Below are 24,351 nucleotides of genomic sequence, written 5' to 3' on the forward strand. Positions count from 1 at the left end.
TATGTCCCTTTGTTTTCTCCTTAGGCAGTGAAATGACTGTTTCCATTGGAACGTTAAACCAGTCTGTTACCTGATATCTATTTGGTAAAATGAGCATTGACATCATATTTTAAGTGATTGAAAGCAATGTTCAAAGTGACCTTTAAAGAACTTTACATGATGTTCTGGTATTGTGATTTTGTTCACATTGTACTTTAGACTTGTATAATGTGACTGGCAGAGCTACAAAACCGGTTTGTAATAGGAAATTTGCAATAGGAAATTTTAAGGCATAGCGTCTGAGTGGTAATTTTTTTTTTTTTTTTGCATCTGCCTACAAGTATGTAATTTTATTGTTGTTACTGCTTCTAACAGATACACAGATGGTCTTTCTTATGTTTATCAACTTTTAATTCTTTCAAGAAAAGCCATGCAAATACAGTATTATTCTCAGAACTGAGTGGAGGATGAGTGGTTTAACCTGCACTAACAAATTTTCAGTATCTTGTGGGAGACAAACTTTTGGTGAGCTTAAATACAGAGATCAGAGTATATTTTTCTGTCCTGTTTGGCCTGCATTTGTGTGGCCTGTGGGTAGTTGTGGTTGGATCTTGCTTCTGTTGCACAAAGGAGTCACTGTGCTTACCTACTTTTGCAAAAAAAACTCACCAGCAGCTCCACAGATTATGACTGTGACACCTGTGTTGTTCATTCTCATACTTCAAGCATTTTCTGTGTTTTGAGTTAACAGAAGGTCATCTGATGTGGAAAGTGAAAGTCAGTATACCAGGTTTTCCAGGTAATTAGGCTAATCTGTTTTAGCATTACTAAATTTGTAAAGCATTTGCTAACAGATCAGGCTATGAGCAGGGAGGAAATACTAGTTACTTGGAGATTAGTTGACTCTTCTTTTAAATTTCAGTTTCATTTAAAAATAAACCTGTAGCCCAGTTTAGAGATGAATTATTGCATTCATTGATTTGTCTATGAGAGCAAAGCATCATTACAACTCTTTTGAGCAGGGAAACCTAATTTCTTTGATTTGATTTAAGTCAGGTTGCGCTTAGAGGAACCAGTACCTCCAAGACTTAACACCTTGCAGAACACTACAGAAATGCTTTGATATCTTTATGGGCTTGCCAGTGTGGAAGTGGGCTATGGTAAATCTTGTTTTCTTGATTTCCAGACAAAAAAAGGTCACATTTTAGCTCAGTTCTCTCATGAAAGGTTTTGCACAACTCTCTTACAGAAGAGTGTCTGCAGATGTCTTGGCTGCACTGTAGTCTTTGCATCTGGATGTGTAGTGAAGGCTGTATCTGTGAAATGGGTGTGAATGGAGCAGTGCCAGGACAAAACTGGTAGCTCAGTGCGAGAGCATGCCTCAGCCTGCAGGTATCAGTGAAACAGTACTGTTGGAATCCCACATGGGATTACATTTTGAGTTTGATTTGCAGAAAGCTAGCATCCCGTGTGGGATTCTAATGGCATCTAACTGGAATACTACCAATACTCAGCCCTGATAGTACTTTCTTATTTACACAGGCGATGTGGAGGGAAAGGCAGCAATCTCCAGGACAGCAGAGGTGGGGCTGGTGATGAATAGCTGGGCTTGATACCTCCGTTTCAGATTAGCTCCATTTCAGTGGTAAACAAGACACATGACTCCAGCCTAAATGTATTGAGTTTATTTGGGCATTTAGATTTTACATTAGCAATCCCTGGTTGACCGGAGAAATTTATTAAAAAAAAAACAAAAGCAACAAACCACCCCAAAAACCCCACAAGGTGAATGAGCACTGAAAGTCTTTTTACTTTATTATGTCACATTGCCTGCTTTCTTCATGAAGGCCATCACTACTTTATGCATAATTCTTTCTCATTTTCACAAGATGAGTGAATGTTCTTTCTTTTGTTTGCATTTTAATTTTACATTGTAGTGCCTTTTTAATTTCCCCATCTTGTGCTGTATTCAGTGTTAGCAGAAAAGATGGAATTTAGGCAGAAAATTTACTCAAGACCCTCCTGTTCATTTGACAGATTGTATATGTAGTCAAATCTCGGGTACCCTGGTGTACCCTGTCAGTTCCCCCTGTTGTTTCTGTGGACTTAGCAACCGCTTACCAAAGAGAAAAAAAGTATTTCCAAATTAATAGGAAAATGTGTCGTGAAACCACAAGAATGCACAGAAGTCCTCCAGGGTAAGCTGTGTATCTGGAAGAACTCTGTCAGGGCTTTCCTTTTTAAAATGTTTTCATTAACCTGAAGGGGTGGTGCCTGATTCAGGTAGAAACCTGATTGCTGAAATATTTGTCTTTGCTCTCCTGTCTTGGAAGTCTCCATCTAGACCTCCTCTTTAGCAACATTTGAAACTTCTTATCTGGCTGTCTGGTGGCCAGGTTCTCTGGACGTAGCTAGGAAGAATATTGCAGATAGCAAGGACAGTTTTCAGGCATAGCGGTAGGAGCCAGAACTAAGTCACTTCATATGAATGAAGGTCACTTACATAAGATGAAAATTTACCCTTCAGTTCTTAGGCGAAGCTGTTTTAGGGGGTGAAGTTTGAGCAACATCTGTCTTCTGGTCATGTGGAGGGATTTTTTTTTTTTTCCCCCCTCTGTTTCCAGGCTTGCCACGAGATTCTGGAAAAGTTCTTTTGGAGCTGGCACAAGACAGGAACAGCCTTGTCTTTATGGTGCTCTTGAGTGCTGAATAATCTTTTGAGGATCTTCTATTGGTCCGGTGGTTGCCCTGTGTACCTGATGAAACAGTTAATAGTAACCTATGGAAGTAGGTAACCATATGATCCTTGTGCAAGTGATGTAATTTGGTAGGTTCTGTGCTTATGTGCAAATTTATGCTGTTCAGGGAGCCAGGTAGTGCTGTCACTGTAGAAATGACAAACTGTTGTTCTGCATTTAATGCATGTTACCTAGCTTTCTGTAAGATATCCCACAATGAGGAAATATAAAAGCACCTCTTTGGAGAGAAAGGGGAAGCAAGAGAGTGTTAGCTGTTGGCGAGGGAAGGGCAGTCTCTTCACTGAACCTCTGTTGCCCACCTGGAGTTGTGACATAGAGCAACTCATGAATCTTGTCTTCTCTGTCCTTCTGTGGCCCTAGCCAGATACTGCAAGTGCTGTGTTTAATGCTGAAATGTAGCTTCTCAGTAACCAATATAAATCAATGAACACTTTGTATGAACTCATTCCTTTTAGATGTGGTTTCATGGTGCAGAGGAGCCTATGGCAGTAACTAATTATCAAAGTATGTCAGCATTTTCATATAGATGCTTATGCTTGTAGTAACTTGGATTTCAAACTACTTTCATCTCAGCAAGAGAATCCCAAGAAGCACAAGAAATGTATATTGGCTGTTACAGTACTGGGGGGTGAAAGGAAAACACCACCTTTCCTGGTTATGGTTAACCTCTGGTTGAACTCTTGACAGCTTAAACTGGCACCAGCCCCATTTCTCCTTTCTGGAGCTTCCTCTTCCAAATTTGTACATTCAGACACCGTGGGAGTTATTGTGATGATGACTGATGCCATTTACAGGACAGTGGAGGGCTAGCCTGAGTGACAAGGTGTGAGAAATGTGCTTTAGGTAGTTGTAGAAAGAGACAGAGATGTTTAATGTATGAGGCAGGTGAACACAGTAATGACAAAAGAGTTTCTAGACTGTTTTACTTTGTCTAACCTAATTAAAAATCCAAAGAGTTGTATTAATAAGCCACTGATACGTACTGTGCAGAGATGTGTAGTTGCTTCCATATAACTGGTAAAATTAAGAATCCTGCAAATGTTGGTACTTCATTACTTTGAGTAGTAAAAATCATAAGCATATATGGTGGTGAATTCTTGTATGCCTTATCTTCCAACTTGCAAAGTGCCTGAGTTCTTCATGTTCTGCTGTGAGTGCATCTATCTTAATTTTTTACTTTGTCAGTAGTGTGCTTGAAAATGTGTGCGTTATTGGCAAAAATGTTTTGGTGTGATGGGTGTGGCTGTAAATCATGTGCATCTTGAAAGTAGAGGCGATCTTTGGTTTGACTACAAAATCTGTGACTGATTTAGGGGATATTAACATTGCCTTTGATTATGAAACAGTTTCAAAGTACAGTGAAATAACGTTTGTTCCCAAGCTGTTAGGTTTCTGAAAAGTCATTTGTGTATCAGTTACTTAATGATGTTTATAGGATCAGCATGTTGTTCAGTAAGCAAATTCCCCATGTTAATTAAAACATGAGTGTTATAATCTTAAAATACAGTTGTCTGACATTTTGAAGGAATGGCTTGTGTGCTACTCTGTGCCACTGTTACAGTGGGTTAGAAATCAAAATCTAGTCACGGGTATGTTTTCTCTCTAATGAAACTAAATGTAGAGACCTCTTCCCTGTGTGCCGCTGCTGTTACAGTCAAAGGTGTTGTCAGTATTAAAATTTGAATACCTCTTCTTCCTCAGTCATCACGGCTGAATAAACTTGTTTTTGATTGTAACTTTACAGATTAGTAATTCTTACTGCCCATATTGCTCTCCAAAGGACAAAGGTAGCCTAAAATGGCTGCAGATTATGATGTATGGCTGTTCTTGTGAAGCTGCAGCTGTGAATCTCAAAGAGGATGTAACCATGCAGAATCGCTCTTTTAGATGGTCATTAGCGCGGCATAAGTACAAGCCTCTTTTGCAGAATAGCATTTATTCTTCACGGTTCTTCTACTAGTATGTGATGGCAATGTCATTCGCCAGGCATTGAATAACAATGAATGTTTTATTGAAGTACAGTATTCTGAACTAGTGCTTTTTTAAGCTGTTTAAGTGCTTAATTTTCGTTTGACTGCTCCTTTTCATGCAAATGTAAGTGTAGCAGAAAAAGCCAATACATCCTCCTCCCTTGTGCTCCTGTGATGTATTGGACTAAGCTGAAGGCTTGTGTGTGGGAGAAGGAAACATAGCTTAATTTGTCAAGAGTTATCCACTGGCATTCTATCCTACTCCAGTTTTAGTCGTCTGTTTTCATTTTGCTTAGAACAAACACGTTCAAAAAAAGCAGAAAGCTTTCTGTGTGATACTAAGGAAAAAGTGAGCCAATAAACAGGCTCTTCCTTGCCCCCAAACAGATGGAAGACCAAATTCCAGATTATTTTTCTGTGAATGTAAAGAGGAATTAGGTCTAAATATTTCAAAGCATGGTTATTTCATTCTTCTTCCAAGGATCTCAAAGCACTTGGAATCATTACAGGTTCATTTCTGAAGGGCTGATTTTTAATGTGGTTAACACCTCAAACTATGGTAAGATTTTTGAGTAGTCTAGCACCTACTTCTGCCATTATGAGAATCTGAGGGAAACCCGTGTACCCACTGTGCTTTGTTCTTTTGAACATCTGGCCTCTTGTTCTGATTTGTGAGCTATTTTGAAAATCTGGCATCAGTTCTGGGTTTTAAGTTCTAATTAAATATAGTACACAGTCTGGCCATAAGCTTCACAATACCCAGAGGAAAGGAAGGTGGGGGGTGGGGGGAGCTATCCCCACTTTATAGTCAGTGAAATTGAGATGGCGAGATCATAGAGTTATTGAAAATTTCCAATATATTTCCATACTGAATAGCTCCATCAAAAGTGGCTTTTAGAGCCTAAATTCAGACCAAAAGAAATGCAGCTGTGATATCAACATTCCTAGGTTTTAGAACCACAAAGCAAATTGTTTGCATTACAAGCCAGAAAATCAGCCATACTATGCCATAAGCACTGACTGTATCCATTCCTGTATTATCATCGGACTCTTTAACATGGTTTGGGAAAGTGAAATAATAATATTCACTTGTTTAGGGGCAGAATAACAGATGCTGTATTCTTTCTGTGGAACAGTAAACAAATACTCCTCAGAATTCAAGTGCCATGGCACTGATTTTAATAAAATGCATGGTGAGCCCCTTTTAATTCTGAACAGTATTGAAAGCAAGTGGTCAGTCTTTAGTAGATACTCAAGCTAATCCAGTCTGTATTATCTTAAATAACTGTAAGAGTGAAGAATTTTCTGTGTCATGCCTATCAAGAACAAAGAAGCTTGTGTTTATCTGATTTGTTTTGCCTTTTTTTCTCTGTAGAAAAGCTAGGTTGCAGTGTAAGAATGTGTATGAAGTTCTTTGCTTATATTCAAAGATCCACCAATTGTCTTTGTATCTCAGATGTCTGTGTGTGTTTCTTCCAACATTTTTGTGCGTGCTTGTGTGCCTTTCTTCTTTCTCTGTCCTCTACACAGAAGCAGTATGCATCTTCAGGTATCTTTGATACAGTCTTTTCTACTTGGCCATTAGTCATATTGATTTCCCAGTGACAAAGGAAGACTTGTTCTCAATGCAATTTTAGCAGTACAGTGTCAGCACCTGCCACATAAACATTGCTGACATCAAAGAGGCTTTGCAAAAATGTGTAATTTTGCAAGAATACAAACAGAGTTGTATTTCAGATACAAAAAGGGAAAGTGCGTTGGTTTTAGTGTCCAAAAGGAGTGAAATTCCAGAAGCAAATAAAAACGATGAGAAAATCTAACTTCTTCCCTTTTCAGTTACCTGAAATGCTAGTAATAATACAAACAAGGTAACTTCATTTTTAAGCTGTCAGTATCCCTTTAATGTAATGGAGCATTGAAACCATTTTCTATGTTTTCAGATGGAGTAGCTCCCTCAAAATTGAAAAATAAGCATGCCATTAATTTCAGTAGCTGAGAGTAGTGTTTTGAACCAATTTGTGAGTAGGCTTTGAACTGAAATATTGTGTTATGTATTGAACTGTTGTCAACCAGTGCACTTCTTATGTTTTATTGTAGTACAGTATTATTTTAACCCATTTAAGAGTCAGTCCAATAAGAAGGAAAGGAAAGGTAGCAGAGGTGTAATAAGCACTGGTTTAATTTTTACAGCACAGTACGTTATAGAACTATAAAACTGTGTGATTAGCTAAGTCATTAACACTGTCTTAAAGCAAGTAAGTGTTTAGAGCCTGACACACTTAATGCTGGAAACTGTTCTAACAGTGAGTTTTAAAAGTAACCAGTGTTGCTTGAAATAAAGATTCTGCTGCTGTGCATCATCAGGAGCTCTGTATTAGGGTTATCATCCAATTATTATGTTCTAATGCATTCCCTGTTTGACAGCACTCATACCTATATCACATTGACACTTCCTTGAGAGCTGTGCCATGTAGAACCTGCAGAGCATTTCTACAGAATCACCACCAAAAAGAAGTTGGTTGATTTAAGTTCTGCCCTCCACTTTATAAAAGGGTTTCTTTTCACTTGCTGTTTTATCCTGCTTTTATTGGTAGCAAGTTAGGAGGTATAGTAAAAGCCAGTCTGGGAGTCATGAGAGTCAGTTCAAGTCTCCACTTTTCTAATAGGATCCCATTGATCCTGGCACTATGTTAGTTGTTTGCACCTCTAAATTAAAAATTCTAATTATGATTTGAGAGATCTGTAATTGCCTGGTCGGAGACATCTCAAAAGTCTCAGATTTTTGTATACAGACTGCTCAGTGCTTTCTGAAGAGTATGCCTTTAAGTTGGAAATTTAGCAAATCTTGACCCAGTTTTGAATACAGACTAAAAATAGATAAACAGTCTCTCTTTTCAAATTTCCTAGATAATAGAAGGCTACTCCTGTCAGATTTAACTCATGTCACTTGGTGCATTAAGTCCAACATTTGGTATTAGTTTGTATTAGTTAATTTAAATTTCAGAATAACTTTGGAGAATGTTTGGAAGACAAATTTTCCTGTCTCAGCCAGCTGAACAAAAATGAGGCCTCTTTATAAATTTAAACTTTTCAGTCAAAAATAATATGTTTTTTCTGTTATCAATTGAATCACTTCCTTGTTCTATGATGTGCTTATGAAGTTGCTGCTTTGGAAGACATCTACCTGATAAATGTTTTCCCAGGTTAGCTCTTAAGCAGTTGACTTGCAAAATCACTAGTCATGATAGAATGACACAGAAAGGCATAGAAAGAGAGAACACACTGAAATGAAAAACTTGACATGTTTTGTGATGGCTCTCACAGCATGATGTTCTTTTTGGACATGTAAGAGAAACATAACCTTTTCGGACACATACCAGAGAGAATCTTTTAAAACAGTGGGTATATTCCCAAAACACGTCTAGGATAAGAGAAACAGTATTTCTAAAATTGTTTCAGCTGTTAAGCTGCCAAGTGATAGATCTTTAAGGACCTGGTATATTCCAGGCATTGCTTTCACTATGGGAAAATAAAGTGCAAACCTAAGTGAGCAAAGGACTCTCACACAGCATTAAGCTATCAAGCATCAGTGTGAGTGTAAGATGTGTGTCTTACCGCTGTGGCTGTGCTGGCAGGATGGTTTTGTGAGAGTTGTCTGTCCCCTTTGGTGTAAAGCATACACTTAGCCTGTGGTTCCACCACTACAGAAACCAATTTCAAATTTAGCTGTCATTGTCACACAGTCCTCTGGACCCTGGATAGCTAGCTGGCATATCGAGGTTAGTCCCACCAAAACTGTGTGAAAAAAGTTGTTGGTTTTTGGCTTGTTTGGCTGTGTATTGTGTTGGCCAGGTATGAGTTGTCCACATGTTTAGCTGTAGAAAGACATGGACTGATGCAAGGCTGTACCCTTAGGTAAAAGTGCCAGTACAGGTGTTCCTGAAGCAGTAAAGCTGTGGAAGCCAACATGCTATGGTTACCTGAGCAAACAATCTGGGCTGACGTCTCTTTGCTCCAGCGGTTTAGTAAAGGGGCAGTTCCACAATACGAATCTGCTGCTTGAAATGCTTCCTGCCTGTGTGTCCTTCCATGTGTGATTTTGACCTTCTTAGCTGTGTCAATTTGACTTAACAATACGCCATCCTCCAGCAGGGTATGTATGTATGTGTAATATTCCAGGTAAAAACAAGTGAAGGGAATGAGTGCCTGGAAGACCACAGCAAAGTGGAAACTGTTAAAACTGGCTCAACAAGTAATATGTAGTCTGGAGCTGTGCCTAAAGGTGTAATTTTCATGTTACTGGCTCTGGGGCAGCAGAGACAGTCTAGAAAGTTCCTGCTTCTTGCCCCTTCTTTGCTCAGAGGTTAATTGCTGGCATTACCGGAGATTGTTTATATAAAGGTAGCTCTGGAAAGTCCCCACAAACAAAATCTCTCTTCCGGATTGCATACCCTTATATAAAGTATTGGTAGAACTGAATGCAGGTTGTTTGCAGCCATGCTGTAAGACATCTATTTTTAGACCCTTGAGTTCCAGACAGGGTGATTGACGCCTAGACAGTGATTGAACCAAGCTTAAAAACTATCCATTTAATACTGCTGTATTTAAAGTGCCAGCAACAGGTTGTTTGAGGTCCATTTCAATAGGCATGTTTACATTTGTACAGGGGAGTAACTGGTCCCTTTGGAGTTATACTCATGTCTTAGTTTCCGTTCATTTATATCTAAGAAGAGTTTAACCTCTAGTCAATAATGCAGCACAGAACTCAGTAAGAAAGGCACAGTTGTGGCATTGTTTTTACACATTTGAAAACAGAAATGAGCATGTAGATGAGTTGGTAGTATTTCTACTTTAGTTTTTCTAAGTCATTAGTGAGATGGAGTAAATGGATACCTTGAAGGCTGGTTAATTTGTTTATATAGTAAATAGCTCTAGTTTTGAGGGAGAGAAGAGCCATCAAACACTTCTTTGCACGGATATTCATTTCCAAATGTCTGAATAATGATTGAAGTTGTATGACGGATACATTCAGGAAAGGAACACATAGAAGTTGTTGCCTTTATCCAGCAAATAGAGCTTTTGCAGCCTTTCACAACTTCCCGTATGTTAATAAAAAACATTTTCTGAGAAATTGGCAGCTTTGTGCTTTGTAGCTGATGCCAGCTTTTTTCATGGACCAGTTCAAGGCAGAGCAAAGGGAAAAATGCCTTGTTTTAGTGCGTGAATTACTCTGACAAGCTTTCACATTGCCCCTCCTCTTATTAATATTCTTTTTGATGTGAGCTTGTAAAACAGAGGATTGGCTGTTAATCTCTGGGATCTCAAGGGCTTTTGGCAGTGGCCCATAATTGATGTGTTCACATGGCTGTTGTCTGACTACTAATGATTAGACAGCAGTGTTATCTCCGAGCTAAATCAGTGTTGCTTATAAATCACACTTGATAAACTGCAGTTTCATTTCTTCAAAGGATCTGTACATGTCTATATAGTTTGATAGAACTGCCGGAGTAATTTCACGATTTTTATGACAGCTTAGATTAGGTTTATTTTTTTATTTCAGGAAATATTTATTGAGGAAAATATTTGAATTTCTACTAAGCATGCAAAAATATTTCTTTTTGTTTGTCTTTGTTGTAAGCTCATCATGCAGTGGATAGAAAAGAAAGCCTATTAGGGCAGAGCAGAGAATAGAAGGTACAAGTAACTGCAGAATTTAACACATGAAAAGTGAAATACTTGGACTACTGATTTTTTTTTTTCTTCATTTGAACAGAAAGGGAGCTTCATTTGCAGCAGGTGTTAATCACACTGTTAGACTATAAATGTAGTCTATGAGACAGTGTGGGAGAGGAGGAAGTTAAAGGTTAGATGGATATACTGAAACACAAGGTGTTTCAACAATGGTGTCTGGGATTTTCTGGGTGAAATTGGTCCTTTGCATGCCTCCATTCTTCCACAGCAAGACAGGAATGATAAGCCCTCACTGAAACTCTGCAAATGTGAATTTTTGTCTGTGGCTGGGTGCTCAGAGAGCATGCTAATGAGGATCCCAAGGTACCAAGGCAAAATCAATAGGGAAAAATGTCTTCGAGGCAGGGACATGAGAACAGAGATCTCAAGGTGACCTGCTTCTCAGCCACAGAAAGGACACGACTTAGCTGTCTGTTCAGTGGTCTGTAATCAGATGATTTGGTGCTGATAGTGTAGATGCCTTCATGAAAGAGAATTAGGAGGACACTAAACCTGGGTTCCTCCTCTCTGCCAAAAGTGAATGATCTCAGAGCTGAGGCAAGAAGGTAAGTAAATTTAGAAAGGTCTTCTGTGATGATTCCAGTTCTTATATTTGCTTTCATACTGTAAGCTTAGTCCTTCAGTCTCATTGTCAAGGATTATCAGAGAGTTTGCATCAATACCATGTTCAGTTTAGAAAGAAAAAAACCCAAACCACAAGAAACAATTTGGAGGGAATAGGTATTAGCAGTTTCCTACTCACAAGGATTATTTTCCTTTTAAAAAGCTTCACTGTACATTTATTATTTTCAGAATTCTTTTAGAGCTCTTGAAAAATTATTTGAAATACTAATTACTTCTCTCCTTGGTGAAACAAACACTACAGTCCAAATTCTGCCCATAGTTATGCTTCAGTGGAACTACTCTGGATTTGCACCACAGTAAAAGTGTACACCAGTTGACAGGAAAAAAATACCTATATAAATTGGCTTTCCCTAACACACTGTAAACACCTCAAACTGCATTTGAGAATAAACGTTTTATTTTTGTTATGAACTATAGCTATTCAACAGCAGGTGGTTGCAGGGATAGATACATAATAATGCTTTGGCTCTTTTTTTCAGTTGAGCAGTGAAAAGAAAAGCTGAAAGGTCATTTTAGAAGTGTTGCTAAATAATCGTGAATGTGTGTGTCCCATTCTTAAAAGTAGTAATATTGTCTTGTTCTTTAAATAAAATTAGGACATGGTATCATACACTTGGTAGAGTTTGCTAATACCATTAAGTTGGTCTAAGAAATCTGAAGAAAAACTGGTACAGGTTCCTATACCCTACTGAAAAGCCCAAGTGGGAGACGTAGGGCAGTAATACAGGAATATATTACACAAAGATGCACCTGTCTTGCTTAAGAGACCTAAAAGCTAGCTAAATTAAAACTTTTAGGGATCTGTAGGTACTGATAAATAGAGGGCCATGAAGTCAAATGATGGATTTTCAGAACGTGCTAAAATTGTCATCCATAAGAATCTAGTTAGGCAACTAGAAGTTTTTGGTATACATAGGCCATCAAGGAAGCTTAGTTGTGTTTCTGAGGATTATAGAGGTTCTCTGACAAGCTTTTGGAAGCTTGTTTTTGTTTTTTTTTTTTTTCTCAACAAAAATGTATTGCATTGAGGAAGCAACAGCCTGAATCATAATGTATGCAACGTTGCACTCACAGAGTAGTTGGCAAATGGGTAAAAGGCAACAGAAACCTCATAATAGGCCACTGACATGCAGGAAGTCAAAGAGTTGCAAAGAAGCCATTTCTTTTCTGAGTCTTGTTTGCCACTGGGTTATACATTGTGGATTCCTGGAAGACCTCACAGAATTGTATTGATTTGCTATGTCCCTGCACTCCGGAATGGTTGAAAAGGCAGTTACTCCATCGGACCACAGTCGCATGATTGACTAACAGAAACTATCCTTTCATGATGGAGAACTTCTGTGGTGGGGTCACAGGGTTGTGGTGTGATGTGCTTGGACATTGAGAATGAAAACTTGAAATGTAGCGGTTAAATGCATTTAGTCATGGTGCAATTAAATTATCTAGTCTATTCCTATATACAATTAAGAGTGGGAAACTTTCCTTGGTCAGATGGTGTCTTGATAGGTCATAGAGCAAGCATAGCTTCATTCCTGGGTCCAAGTCTCACACCTGTTAGAAATAAACACTGGCATCTTCAGGGTACTATTTGTTAGTAATGCTGTGAGACTTCCATAAGCAAAGATCTTTTTTCAGGCTCAGAACCCTGAAAGGTTGAATGTAGCAGAAGCTTTGGAAGAAAAAGTGGTGATTGCCAATGGAAAACTTTTTTCTTTAAAACAAAGAGCTTCTAAACAGTTACAGAACTCAATAGAGCAATACCTAACCCTTACCAGCAAATGTCTGTGCCTCGATTTTTGTCATATTCACTCGCGTAACACCATCTGATGCTGGAGATCAGATGCACATTCTGTCTAAACACAAACAGTTCAGAGAAATGCCTTTCTTGACTGGAATACAGTGTGTGTTGCTGGACAGGATTGGTATCCTGAGTGAATTTCAGTGCTTCTTTATTCTGTATTAAGGCTTAGCAAAGCACCCAGGCTGACTGAAGAAAAGTTTGAAAGTGCAGACTGAAAACCTGACCGTAAGAAATCAAGTTACAATGGAGAAAGGTGTTCTAGAGACCTATGGACAAAATTATCTCAATGAATGTGATTTTCTTGGGCTGAAAGAGAAGAAATGTCTTTACTAGAAACTTGCAGGTGGCGATCTGGGCATCCTCCCAGGACTCTGCCAAACGTTAGAGTTGACATACAGTTTTTCACAGATGCAGCCTTTGGCAGAAGGATATTGCTGGCAGCTGTCAAATGTTAATCTTTCCCACAGTAAAATGGGTGAATGGCTTCGGGAAATCCCAAGCATCTGAGCTGGAATAGAAGATCTGAGAAAGGACAAGGAATTTTCCTTGTCTCTTGTTCAGCACCATTGTTTCTGCATTAGATCCTAGTCTAAAGCTTTGACTTTTCACCATGACCTTCATTGTATATTAACACTGTCCTAAAAAAATATTAACATTGTGCCTGTGGAGGTGCTGTAGGTAAGAGTCACATAATGTCTGAGGAGGTCTGGAGGCCTGCATGTAGAAAGAACATGTAACTGTCAAAAGATTGTGAGTTTGCAGAACTGTGTGTGCTGGTGCAGCAGCTGATGGGAGTAGCATAGAAGATCTTGAATACAAGGGAGGATTTTTTCCTTGTTGTTTGTAGTAAAACATTAGTAACTTAGTAAGAGTTTAAAGTGTTTTGTTTTGGTTTGGTTTTTTTTTTTTTTTTTGCTTAATAACAAATATTCAGAACGTTGACATTATTCCAGATGTGAGCGATTTGCAGATTTATGGGGAGAAAAAGTGGGAGTTTTTGTTAGGGTGTCTTTTTCCTTGCACTTCCCGCCCCTTCCCTTCCCCCGCCCCCCCCCCCCCCCCCCCTTCTTTCCAGCTACTCAGTTAATTGAAGTGGAGAAGTCCATTTCAAGAGTAGGAAATACTTGGAAACTCCAAGTAACTGCTACTTTTGTTGCTCAGTTCAACACAATTACATGTCAGGTTTCTTGTCCATATTACAATATTTGTAAAGCATAAGTTTTTCATGTAAAGCACAAGTATTTTTTTGATTATTCTCAAACATAGGTTTTTAAGTCTAAAATTTGGATTAAGTTTAGGCAGTGTGAACCTACTTCATCCTTCTTTTGTATTCAAGCTCTTGTGCTTCTCAGCTAAATTGACCAAAATAAGAAACTTCCTTAGTACCTCTGACTTTCCCATATTTTGAATGTAAGGCTTGTAATACATATGTCTGTTCCGTGACCAGAATTATTTTCTACATCCATGTCTTGTAGTATTTCTTTCTGATTTTCTAAGCATGTCCTTCGTGTCACTGACCTTTTCTTCCAAATTTGATGTAGAACATTTATTGGCCAAAAATGCCCCTATTAGATAGTAAATGTGGGTCTTAATAAGTAAAATATCTTTAGGTAATGACTGATATTTCAAAGGTATAATTAAATCCTTCTCATCTCAAAGTGAATACTACTTTCTGTAAGAAAACAAAGCATTAATGTCAAAATGCTTCTGAGTGGCCTCTTACTTCAATTTAAATGCAAGGAGTACTGATTTGAGATTGAATCGAGGCTTTTCAGATGAAATTGAGATTCTCCATAGGGGTAATTTCTGTTACATGGGTAGAATAAGAAGGAGTAGCTTTAGGTTTTAGGTTTGTAAATTTTTTTTGTGGGGCAAGGGTTGTAGCAAGAAGATATTTAAAGACCAATGAGATATTTAGAAAAGGAGACACACTCCTTAGCACACAGATATTTTTTCCATGTAATTTTTCCCGCATTTGTTTCCTTCCAAGGAAGTTTGATTGATCTCATTAGAATTACTTCTGATTTATGATGATGTACATGAGATTAGAATGGGGTCTTCTAGGGTCACTGTTGCTTTAGAAAATTAAGGTAGGGGCAAGCATACTTTATATTAAAACAAGGTAATCTCCCTTTCACCTTAAAATCTAGAGAAAGCAAAACTTCCATATAGGGCTGAATTCCTTTATTTCCTGATTTTCATTTCAAACACTGTGATTCTGTGAAGTACTAATTCATAACTCTAAAGAACTTGTCAATGTAATTTTCAAGTCCTTCCAGTCTGTATGTTGGTGTGGTTTTTTTTAAGGAAGGATTTACTTTTTGCAAAGGATCAGGCTTTGGTTTTTAGGTATATCTCATAACAGGATTTTGATCTTTCCACACTCTTTCTACTAGTGCAGATGTTCCCACTGGGAATGCTTACAGTAGATTTTTTTTCTCAATTTAAAAAGCAGTGCTTTCTTGGAAGGACTTATCCTGAGCCTTATACCTGTTCCTCTGCCTTTCTCCAGGTTGTGTATTGGTAGATTGATTAAATGGCTTTTGGCATGTACATTGCAAAATCATCTAGTGGGTGACTGCAGTAGCGTATGACCCCGTTTGGTCTTAGATTGGTAGATTATGTCCTCATGGAGATACACCGTCAAAGACATACTGTCATTAATGAGGTGGAACTAGACATGCATATGATAACACACTTTGATGGGTCACATCACATGGTCTGGCTGCATGACACCTATTTTCTAGTTTGCATTTTGTGATTTATGACAGAAACATTTCACACTTAAGAAACACACACTGAAAATTTTCAAAGTTGAAATGAATGAAATACACAGATATAGAATACTTCCACTTGATAATATGATCAGAAGTTATGTGTTTAAATCTGTGTGAAAAGTGATTTTATCTTGAATACTACAATAAATCCACTGCTGTCAGATTTGTACCGTGTCAGATAGGGCCATAGGTGTTCTGGTATCTCAGTCTTCTTTCATTCAGGTGAGTTTCCCACAGGAATACATGAGACACTGTCCCATAAAGGCTTAAAATACTCCAGTTCCTGCAGGAATGGGAGTATGATGTGGCTGATTGCAATAGCGTGATGTTGGGCGCTCTCTGGTCTGGGAAATCCTTTCAAATCTGTGTACCTGCTTCTGTGAGCTCAGCACTACCTACTGGAATTTCTCCTGGTTGTCAGGAAATTGTGTACAACAGACACAAAATGTTAATTTTCTGACATAATTTTAGAAGCATACACTGCATCAGGAAAGTGGGCTTTAATGAGCAGAGCTTAATTCCAGCATGTAACATGCCTGGGTAACTGAAGGAGAGCCCTGCTTATTAGAAAGCCCTGCCTTGTTTCTAGTCAGGATGATATTCCTCTCTCTTCCGTATGCCCTTCCTCATACTGACTCATGTTATGCAGCCATCAATGTTTGGGGTTTTTTGGGGTTTGTTTTTTTTTTTTTTTTCATGTTGAGATAGAGGAGCGCTCCATGGAGCACTGAATACATTGCTTGGCAAGGCTTTCTTCATTTTCTGTGAGCTTTTCTACTACTAAGAGCCGTAGCGCTCTGATACAATGAAACACTTGGCAGTGGAAAGCTGCCTTGAATAACACTCTAGCTTTGTAGCCTTTGTCACTGATCAGCTCTCAAAAGCTCTTGGAATTAGGTGAATGAAGAAAATATTGCTTGAATAGTTCTGTCTTTTTTGGACCCCTTTGATTATGTGTGTAAAGAGAGCATCTATGCAAATAACCTTCCTCAGATTCAGATTTTCAATCTCATATTGGAATGTCTCGTGTGATAAACAGCAAGGCTACTGCTCAGTATGCGCCAACACCTGGGAATAATCATGCAAAAATAACAGTGAGAAACTGCAGAGCATCTGTTCTTGACATTAACTTTCCTCAGCTTGACAGACTGCCACCACCAGATGTTAGTCTTATGTGCCTTTTTTCCACTGGAGATGGCGGCCTTCCTGCCTCTCTCTTTGCTCCTAATAGCTTACATCAGTGCCCTTTGGAGAATTCATGAAAACAATTGTGTCACCACAATGATCGCTGAGAACCACCACTTTGCTGTGCTGACGTTACGAGTATCAAATGAGATGGGATAATTTTAAAACACGGAAAACTGGAGCTATATTTAAGTTAGATTTTTTTTAAATTATTATTAAAATGAGTAAGGTCACGTTTGTGCAATGAACATGAACCTCAGGAACAGTAAATGTCCACTTAATTATCTACCAAAGTCTTAGTGTTTAAATTCACAGAGCAACAGACCCTTTTACTGCAATCGCCACTCTTTGGCCTTGTCCTGTGTGACTGTTTCTAGTGGAAACCATGAACTTTTATTAGCAGGTCTAAATAAACTAGAACTGAGTACAAATATTTGTAACAAAGAACTTAGTAGGGTACACTGTCAGATCTGTGCTTTTGTTAGTTCCCTTCCACTGTTTATAATACTTAGAAAATGGAAGACACATCTGCCAATTTAGTCTACAATCATTTAAAACACTGGCCAGTTTAGTATGATAATAGCAAATATTTTGTTTTTTCTCTGGCTTTGTGATGAGTATGTTTTATGGAAGAATGATGTTGCATGTATAGTAGGAGGTTTTCCACAGCTTTAGAAAGCAGCATGTAAACTACCGAACAGGCCATTCATCAGTATTTCTTGGTATTATAAAGGGATGTGGCTCAGCTTTTCTTAAGCATTAGGCTCCATTTACCTGCTAGTTACTGATCCTGGTTCTCTTTGGCTTGAAGTCAGATATGTTAAGAACTCCTCTAAATTATGCCCGAGGTACATACTGACCCCATTTTACTGACAGAGCCCCATTACGCAGCCAGTGCCAGGGAGCAGGGCTCTGTGCCATCCAACTGTTTGCCTCCACTTGGCATCAGACAGCCTGAATCTGCATAGCATAGAATCAGTGCCCCCTCGTACTAGGCGTACATGGATATGGTTTTGTGTTGGGCTTACTATTAGATATTGCAAGTAACAGCTGCTGCTGGGGGTCAGCTGATACTTGCTTGTGTGCGTTCAAGTCTGCTCTGCAAAGTATTCTTGCCTGTGCTTTAGCTCTGCAATTGCAATGGTGTAAAGAGGAGAATATCATTGCTTGATTGCATTGTTTTTGTGCCACAGCTCTGTTTTACTTCCTAGAGTCTGGCTGGTATGAGCAGGTTTTTTACTCCGAATGGATGCGTTCAGTGTTCACGTTTTGCTTTGTTGTTGTGGTTTTGTTTGTTTGTTGGGGTTTTTTTGTTTGTTTGTTTTAAAAAAACTTTGTTCTATCTCTAACCTGAAGATTATTTCAGGCCTAAATAAAAAGAATCCCCAAAATATGGAAAAATTTGGAGAAAATGTGTTTATAGTTCTGTCCTACCTATTTCTAGTGTAATTAAGATCAGAATCCAGGCAGGTCATACAAAGATCATACAAAACATTTTTGTTAAGTATGTAGCACACTTAAGGCTTGTGTGCATAATTAAAAGCGTTGGCTCTCCGTTTGTATGTATGAGTGATGTTCAAAGCAAAATAATTGTTATAAAGACCAATTGTAACAATTGTGCACAATTTTTAAAAAGTACTCTTTAATTTTAGATTTCCAGTTTATTTTCTCTCTATGAAAATACCATGTGATGAAATGAGCTGATCTATGATACAAAGGATATATAAAACAAGAATAATGCTCTTTAGTCCTTTCTACTCTTTGTTATCCCTGTTTGCCAATTTGGCTTTGAAAGAAAGCAAAATTAACTTTGATCTACACTAAGATACATATGAACAGAACCTAGATGACAATGTACAGTGAGTCATTATGTTTTTTGTATTAGGTCTTCTTGTGGGGTCCAAAATTAAAAACAGCAATGACTAGAAGAGATTTGATCATTTATTTGAAAGCAGCTAGAAAGCAACCTTTAAAAAAAAAAATCACTGTATTGAAGAATGCTTTCTTGGTGTGATATTATGATTCAGTAGGCCAAGTAAACATGAATTTTAGGTGTTTACTCATTCATATCCTTATTTAGCTATCTTCTGTGTGACAAAGGACCTTATGGCCCCAGGAAAATACTGAGGACCCTCAGGCCAAATCTGTATACAGAAAATCTGCTACTGGGTGTATTGGAAATCATATGGGGAAGATAACTTAATCAGTTCGTATATAGGTATTGTCTCTGTTTGAATTGGTCTGTGTACAGACTGATTGTCTGGCAAGTTGTATTCTTCCAAATATGCATTTTGGAAACCCTGAGAAATTAGATGGCTTGGATAGATTCTTGTAAAAGACCTCATCTGTTATTTCGAGCAGAAAGATATGAATGTTATCTGTAAGCTGTTAGGTGGGTGATCCTAATGTATTTTAAGTGATTGGATGACAAGACAATATATTTGATGCCATGTGGGTATTAGAATTGTTCCAAGTCCTAATTTATCTATGATGCACGTGAAAAAATGGCATTTGTGTGTCTCTGTACTGTCTTTGTAAATGTTTTGCTTTAAATAGAAAATTAAGTTCCCAGTTTGCAAAATTAATTTCCATCCACAAACCAGTCTCTGTCAGCACCAAGAAAAAAGTTGCCTTAATCCTTGTTTTTAAATTTATTATTATTTCATATTAGTCTGTGACAACAAGGAATAGTCTTGTAGAAGCTTAGCAATTTGCCTTCTTTAGCGTATTAGATATTTTTGCACTTAATTTTTCATGTGCAGCATGTGGGCTCATGTCAAAAAACCTAAACTTACAAGACTGAAATTATCTATGATACACCAAATCCCTGCATACACAAATGCAGTCTCAGCAAACTGGGCTTTTTTTTTTTTTTTCTCGTAATTTATCTTTTTTTTTTTTTTTTTAATCTCACAGCACCATTATAGTAAGTTTATCTGTTGTTTTCAGGTTGATCCCCTGTTTACAGTGCCTGCACCTCCACCTCCGATTTCCAGCAGTATCACACCTCAGATTCTGCCTTCCTACTTTTCCCCATCTTCATCCAATATTGCAGCACCAGTCGAGCAGCTCTTGGTACGGACTCGTTCAGTGGGTGTAAATACTTGCGAGGTTGGAGTAGTAACAGAACCTGAATGCCTTGGACCCTGTGAGCCTGGGACCAGCGTGAACTTGGAAGGAATTGTATGGCATGAAACTGAAGAAGGTAAATTGTTTTTTCCATTAGGTTTGTCTGTGAGATTTGTTAATGTCAAGGAGATTTGCTGTATCTGCCTGAGTGCTAATTAAGTGCCTGCTAGTCTGTTGGTGCACCAGTATGTACAATGGCAGTCACAGCTTTATAATTCAGCTGGTGACTTTTTCTTTTAAAAACAAATGGCAGGTTTTTTTATTATTTAAGCAACTGTATTTTCCAAATGACCTACCATGTAACCCCAGTTAACAGTAGAATTGTTTCATATTGCTATATTGAGAAAAGCATATGAAGAAATAGCTAATAGAGTAGCATAAATGTGCTTGTGAAATTTACATCATGATGGGGGGTAGATGTGATGGGAGTGGATATATGAATAGTTTAGATGAAAACCTAGAAAGCTTAGTAATTTGGAATTCAGACACTATCATCAAAAATGCCACCACCGTAGCACAATAGAAGCCCCAAAGACCCTACAGAAGTTCAGTTTGATATGATTATTATTTGCATTTTGGTTATTTGAAACATGCTTTAAGAGGAAAGGATTCTTGCTTGAAGACAAGTGTTCCATCTGGTGAAGAAGTGCTATCTAAACCAGAGTGATTTCTTTAATATCCTTTGAAGGCATTTGGCCAAGTAGGAGTGCTGGAGAGCTTTGGGGAATACTAAACCTTGATTTGCTATGATTTAAAACAAAGTAAGTAGGAAGAGTATTATGCTGTGATACGCAGATTTTTCCATTTTGATTTTCAAAAGCTCATTATTAAAATACCAGCTTTCTCCTGCTAATGCTAAAAATACTGCATGTGTACACTAAACTTCTGCAATTTTTGGTTTAATAATACTGGATTTCTCCAGTTACGGCTGCTTGAGAGCCTTCCTGTGATTGTTCTTATGTTTGTTTTGAGGATTATTTAATTTTTAGTGATATACCTTCCTCAACAGTGAAAACAACACTATTTACAAAAGGATATAATGAAAGAATACAGCAGTGCATTGCTTTATGATAAATCCTGACATCCTTCAGACATACACACAACGGCATTTGGTCCTTTGCAGTGATATATAAGACCTCACCAAAGTGCTCTACACTGTCCTCTCAAAATCAATAGTGAGAGTCAGATTTACTTGCTTTTATATGCTTTCATCCATCCATCTTTCTCTCAGTGTATGTCTACAGCAGATTCATAAGGTAGATTGATCTTTTTAGATTGTTTTTAAAGCACAGTATAAATTCTGTTCTAAAATATCCCTGCAGAGATGAGTGCCCTTAGCAGCTCCAGTCTTCCTTGACTGGCCTGTATTAACCAGAGTTGGAATGTGTGGGCATTAACTGTGTTGACATGAAAGAGCAGTAGCTGTTAATAGTGTTATTCTTGCTGAATAAACTAAACTTCTGACCCCCACTGAATTTAAGAAGCCAGCCTTGTTAAAGGTTTGGCACCAGAAATGAAGTATTAAAAAAAGTGCATTCTGGTCAGGAATGACATTCCATTTACCAGTTTCACAGCACTCTATTGGTTTTAAAAGTCCTGTTAGTTAACAGAAATTAACTCCCTTAACCTTATCCCAGTTTGTCTAAAAAAATTTCTGAAACAACTCCGAGTTCAGTGACGGCATGTTTGAGTGAAACAGTTTTGAATGTGCCTGCTTTCACAGTTTTACAAATACTGTTTGGCAACACTACAGCTATGAGTGACTACAGTAATAGATAAAATGGGATTCTAAATTACTCTAGAAATATAGCTAGAATGTAGATTTAAGAGACTGAACACAATTGGTATGATTCGTATTATATGGTTTGTACTGTGCTTTTTGTGTTTTACTGTTTCAGACCCTGCTGACTGAAGAAAATAACAAATTTTACTCTGTTTTTCCTGGTGTTCACAATCAACACTATTATGAAAAATGAGTTTCTAATGATCATTTTTGCATTTTAATTACGTTTTGACATTTGGGGCACACATACATATATATATATTTAGCTGTTTTCAAATTTTCTGACATGTTCATGAAAGCAGCTTGCATGAAGCCGTTTCTGCCAAATTACAGAAAACAGGGTGCAGATGGGTTTTCTATTTATCTTTAACAGAAGGAAGATTATCGGATACTCATCTTCTTCAGTTACAATTTTGACTTTAATTAGGCCAGAACATGACCTTCCCTAAATTGGTTTAAATCCAGAATATTCTCACTGAAATCTTCGTAATTGGTGACATCTAAAACCATCTTGATGTTCATAATGACCAACTGATTTACAAATTTCTTTTATGATGCCCATATGTTTCTTTCCTCCTCACTCCCTTCACTGCTTTCCAAAACCTAATAAAAACACATGTACAAACTGACACCTATCTAGCTGGCTATATATCTTGAAAGATTTTTAATGTTAAGACAATTCTAAGCAGCTAAGGTATGGAAATTTCTGACCTTGGCTTGTGTTTTGAGATTTGAATTATTTTGTGTCTGATTTATCTGCTGTATAAAATGAATTGTGAGTTGATTAGAATAGGCTTATAGAATGTCTGCATACTCGATGGTGTATGTGACCTATGGACCAAATGCAGCAACTAGCTGTGGGAATGCAAATATAAGAAAGGATGTGGTGATCACAGTTATTATAAGAATAGTAGACTGAGTAGAGGAAGACTAAATCAGACGGTTTATATAGAACTTATTATTAAATGTAATATATGCTTTGTAGAGGAGAAGCCATATACTTGAGAATTCATGTTTTGAAGGTTTTGGGTGTCTGAAATAGCCAGTTTTCTTTTAGGAATGTTAAACAAGTTGTCATGTTCTGTTGCATTTCTTCTTAAAGGTCAGAAAAAGGATGATGTTTGGTTTTATGAGTCATATTTTTAAGATAATCACTCCAAGGAGGGGGGTGGGGAAGCAGCATTGGATTTCAGACAAAATTGTGGCAGATCAAAGAAAGCGTTGTTAATACAGCTCTTTTCATTTATTCCATGACAATCTATTCAGTTGACTTGATCAGCAGATTTAATAAATTAGATGTTTTTGCTAGTGTCTTAATCTTAAGAAGTGTAGAGGGAAGCTGGCATCTGAAGGCTGTCACAGTTATTACAGGGCTTTGTAACTAACCATAGCAGGTTACTCATATAATTGACTGAGACTGCTGGTTATCACATGGGCATTTCTCAGTTGCGCTAGCAAGTTGTGTAGTGCTTAATTTCTAAATATGTATACTGTAGGCATTTTCATCTGCATAATAACCTTGTTTGAATATGATTTAATAATGTGTCCAAGGTGGTGTTAATGGCTGTAGAGAGGAATATTGAAGGCTGTCCTGAAGTAGTGGGATGGGAAATGGTTATGGGCAAATGAAATTGAGTGTTGGCAGCTGACATAGTTACTTGACACCAGAAACTACCATCCGGTAACAGTAGAAGTCCTTCACAAAAAGAAGCTTGGTAGTGTTATTGGAGTGTACTTTTTGTTGGTTGGTTGGTTCTTCTGGTACTCTGGGAAAGAGCTGCTAAAAGTCTGTATTTCTATACTGAGAAATAAGGTTTATCTAGGATCAGATACTTGCTAAATCGTGTAATTATCTTCTGGGGAAGAGAGCAGTAATTGTTTCTTACTGCCTGGAGGACACAAAAATGACTCAGAAAAAAGGGAAACCACCAACCAACTTTCTAAATTGCTTAGAGCTTGCTTTTTTGTATAGTTTCTCACACATCATTGCCCTGGGTCATGTCCTGTTTTTGGTTCAGCATCTAGTAGCAGAGTCTGCCTTTAGATGTGGGAAGTACTAGTTGTGGTGATGTCCTGTTTGCTTGAAAACTGTGTAGGAGACAGCCATCCGTCATCTTTCTGCCTTTGTGTGCAGAACAAACTGTCTGTATGTGGCAGGAGTTCTTGCATTGCTGTGCTGATGTTCTGTCTCTTTGTGCAGTTTGGGTACAACTTGTTGTTATTCAGTAACAAATAATGGGGAAATCAGCTGTATTTAAAGTGCCCTCTTATTGTGGCTGGCTTCTTGATTTTTATAACTTTAGACTAGTTGTCAAGTGTAAGAAATAGGAATCTGCCGGATCTCAAAAAACTGATGGGACCATCTCAAGGGTATTCCAGATTTATCCTAGTATCAGTTCTGATGCTATCTTGCAGAAATTTTCAGTAGAAAGGAGAATGCTACAATGACAAAGAGGCATGCTGGTACTTGTGTATGGATTTTCCACCCTGGCACGCTTGCAACAAATATGCATAGATGTTGTTTTGAAAACATACCTGTTGCACAGATCTGATGTGGATTCCTCCCTGTATTGTCCCATAAGCAGGTCCGTTA

General features: G+C 37.9%; 1 protein-coding gene across 6 annotated transcripts in view; it reads left to right on the top strand.

Annotated features, from left to right (window-relative positions):
- The window catches only part of ZNF608 (zinc finger protein 608), an 86,509-nt gene that overhangs the window by 18,583 nt on the left and 43,575 nt on the right, over window positions 1-24,351 (top strand). For all 6 annotated transcript variants that reach the window (XM_027811056.2, XM_055699542.1, XM_055699545.1 and 3 more), the window contains exon 3: window positions 19,796-20,051. In XM_027811056.2, the coding sequence (XP_027666857.1) occupies window positions 19,796-20,051 (256 nt within the window). The remainder of the gene's footprint in view (window positions 1-19,795; window positions 20,052-24,351) is intronic.

This window comes from Falco cherrug, chromosome Z (assembly GCF_023634085.1).
Source record: "Falco cherrug isolate bFalChe1 chromosome Z, bFalChe1.pri, whole genome shotgun sequence".
Taxonomy (NCBI): domain Eukaryota; kingdom Metazoa; phylum Chordata; class Aves; order Falconiformes; family Falconidae; genus Falco; species Falco cherrug.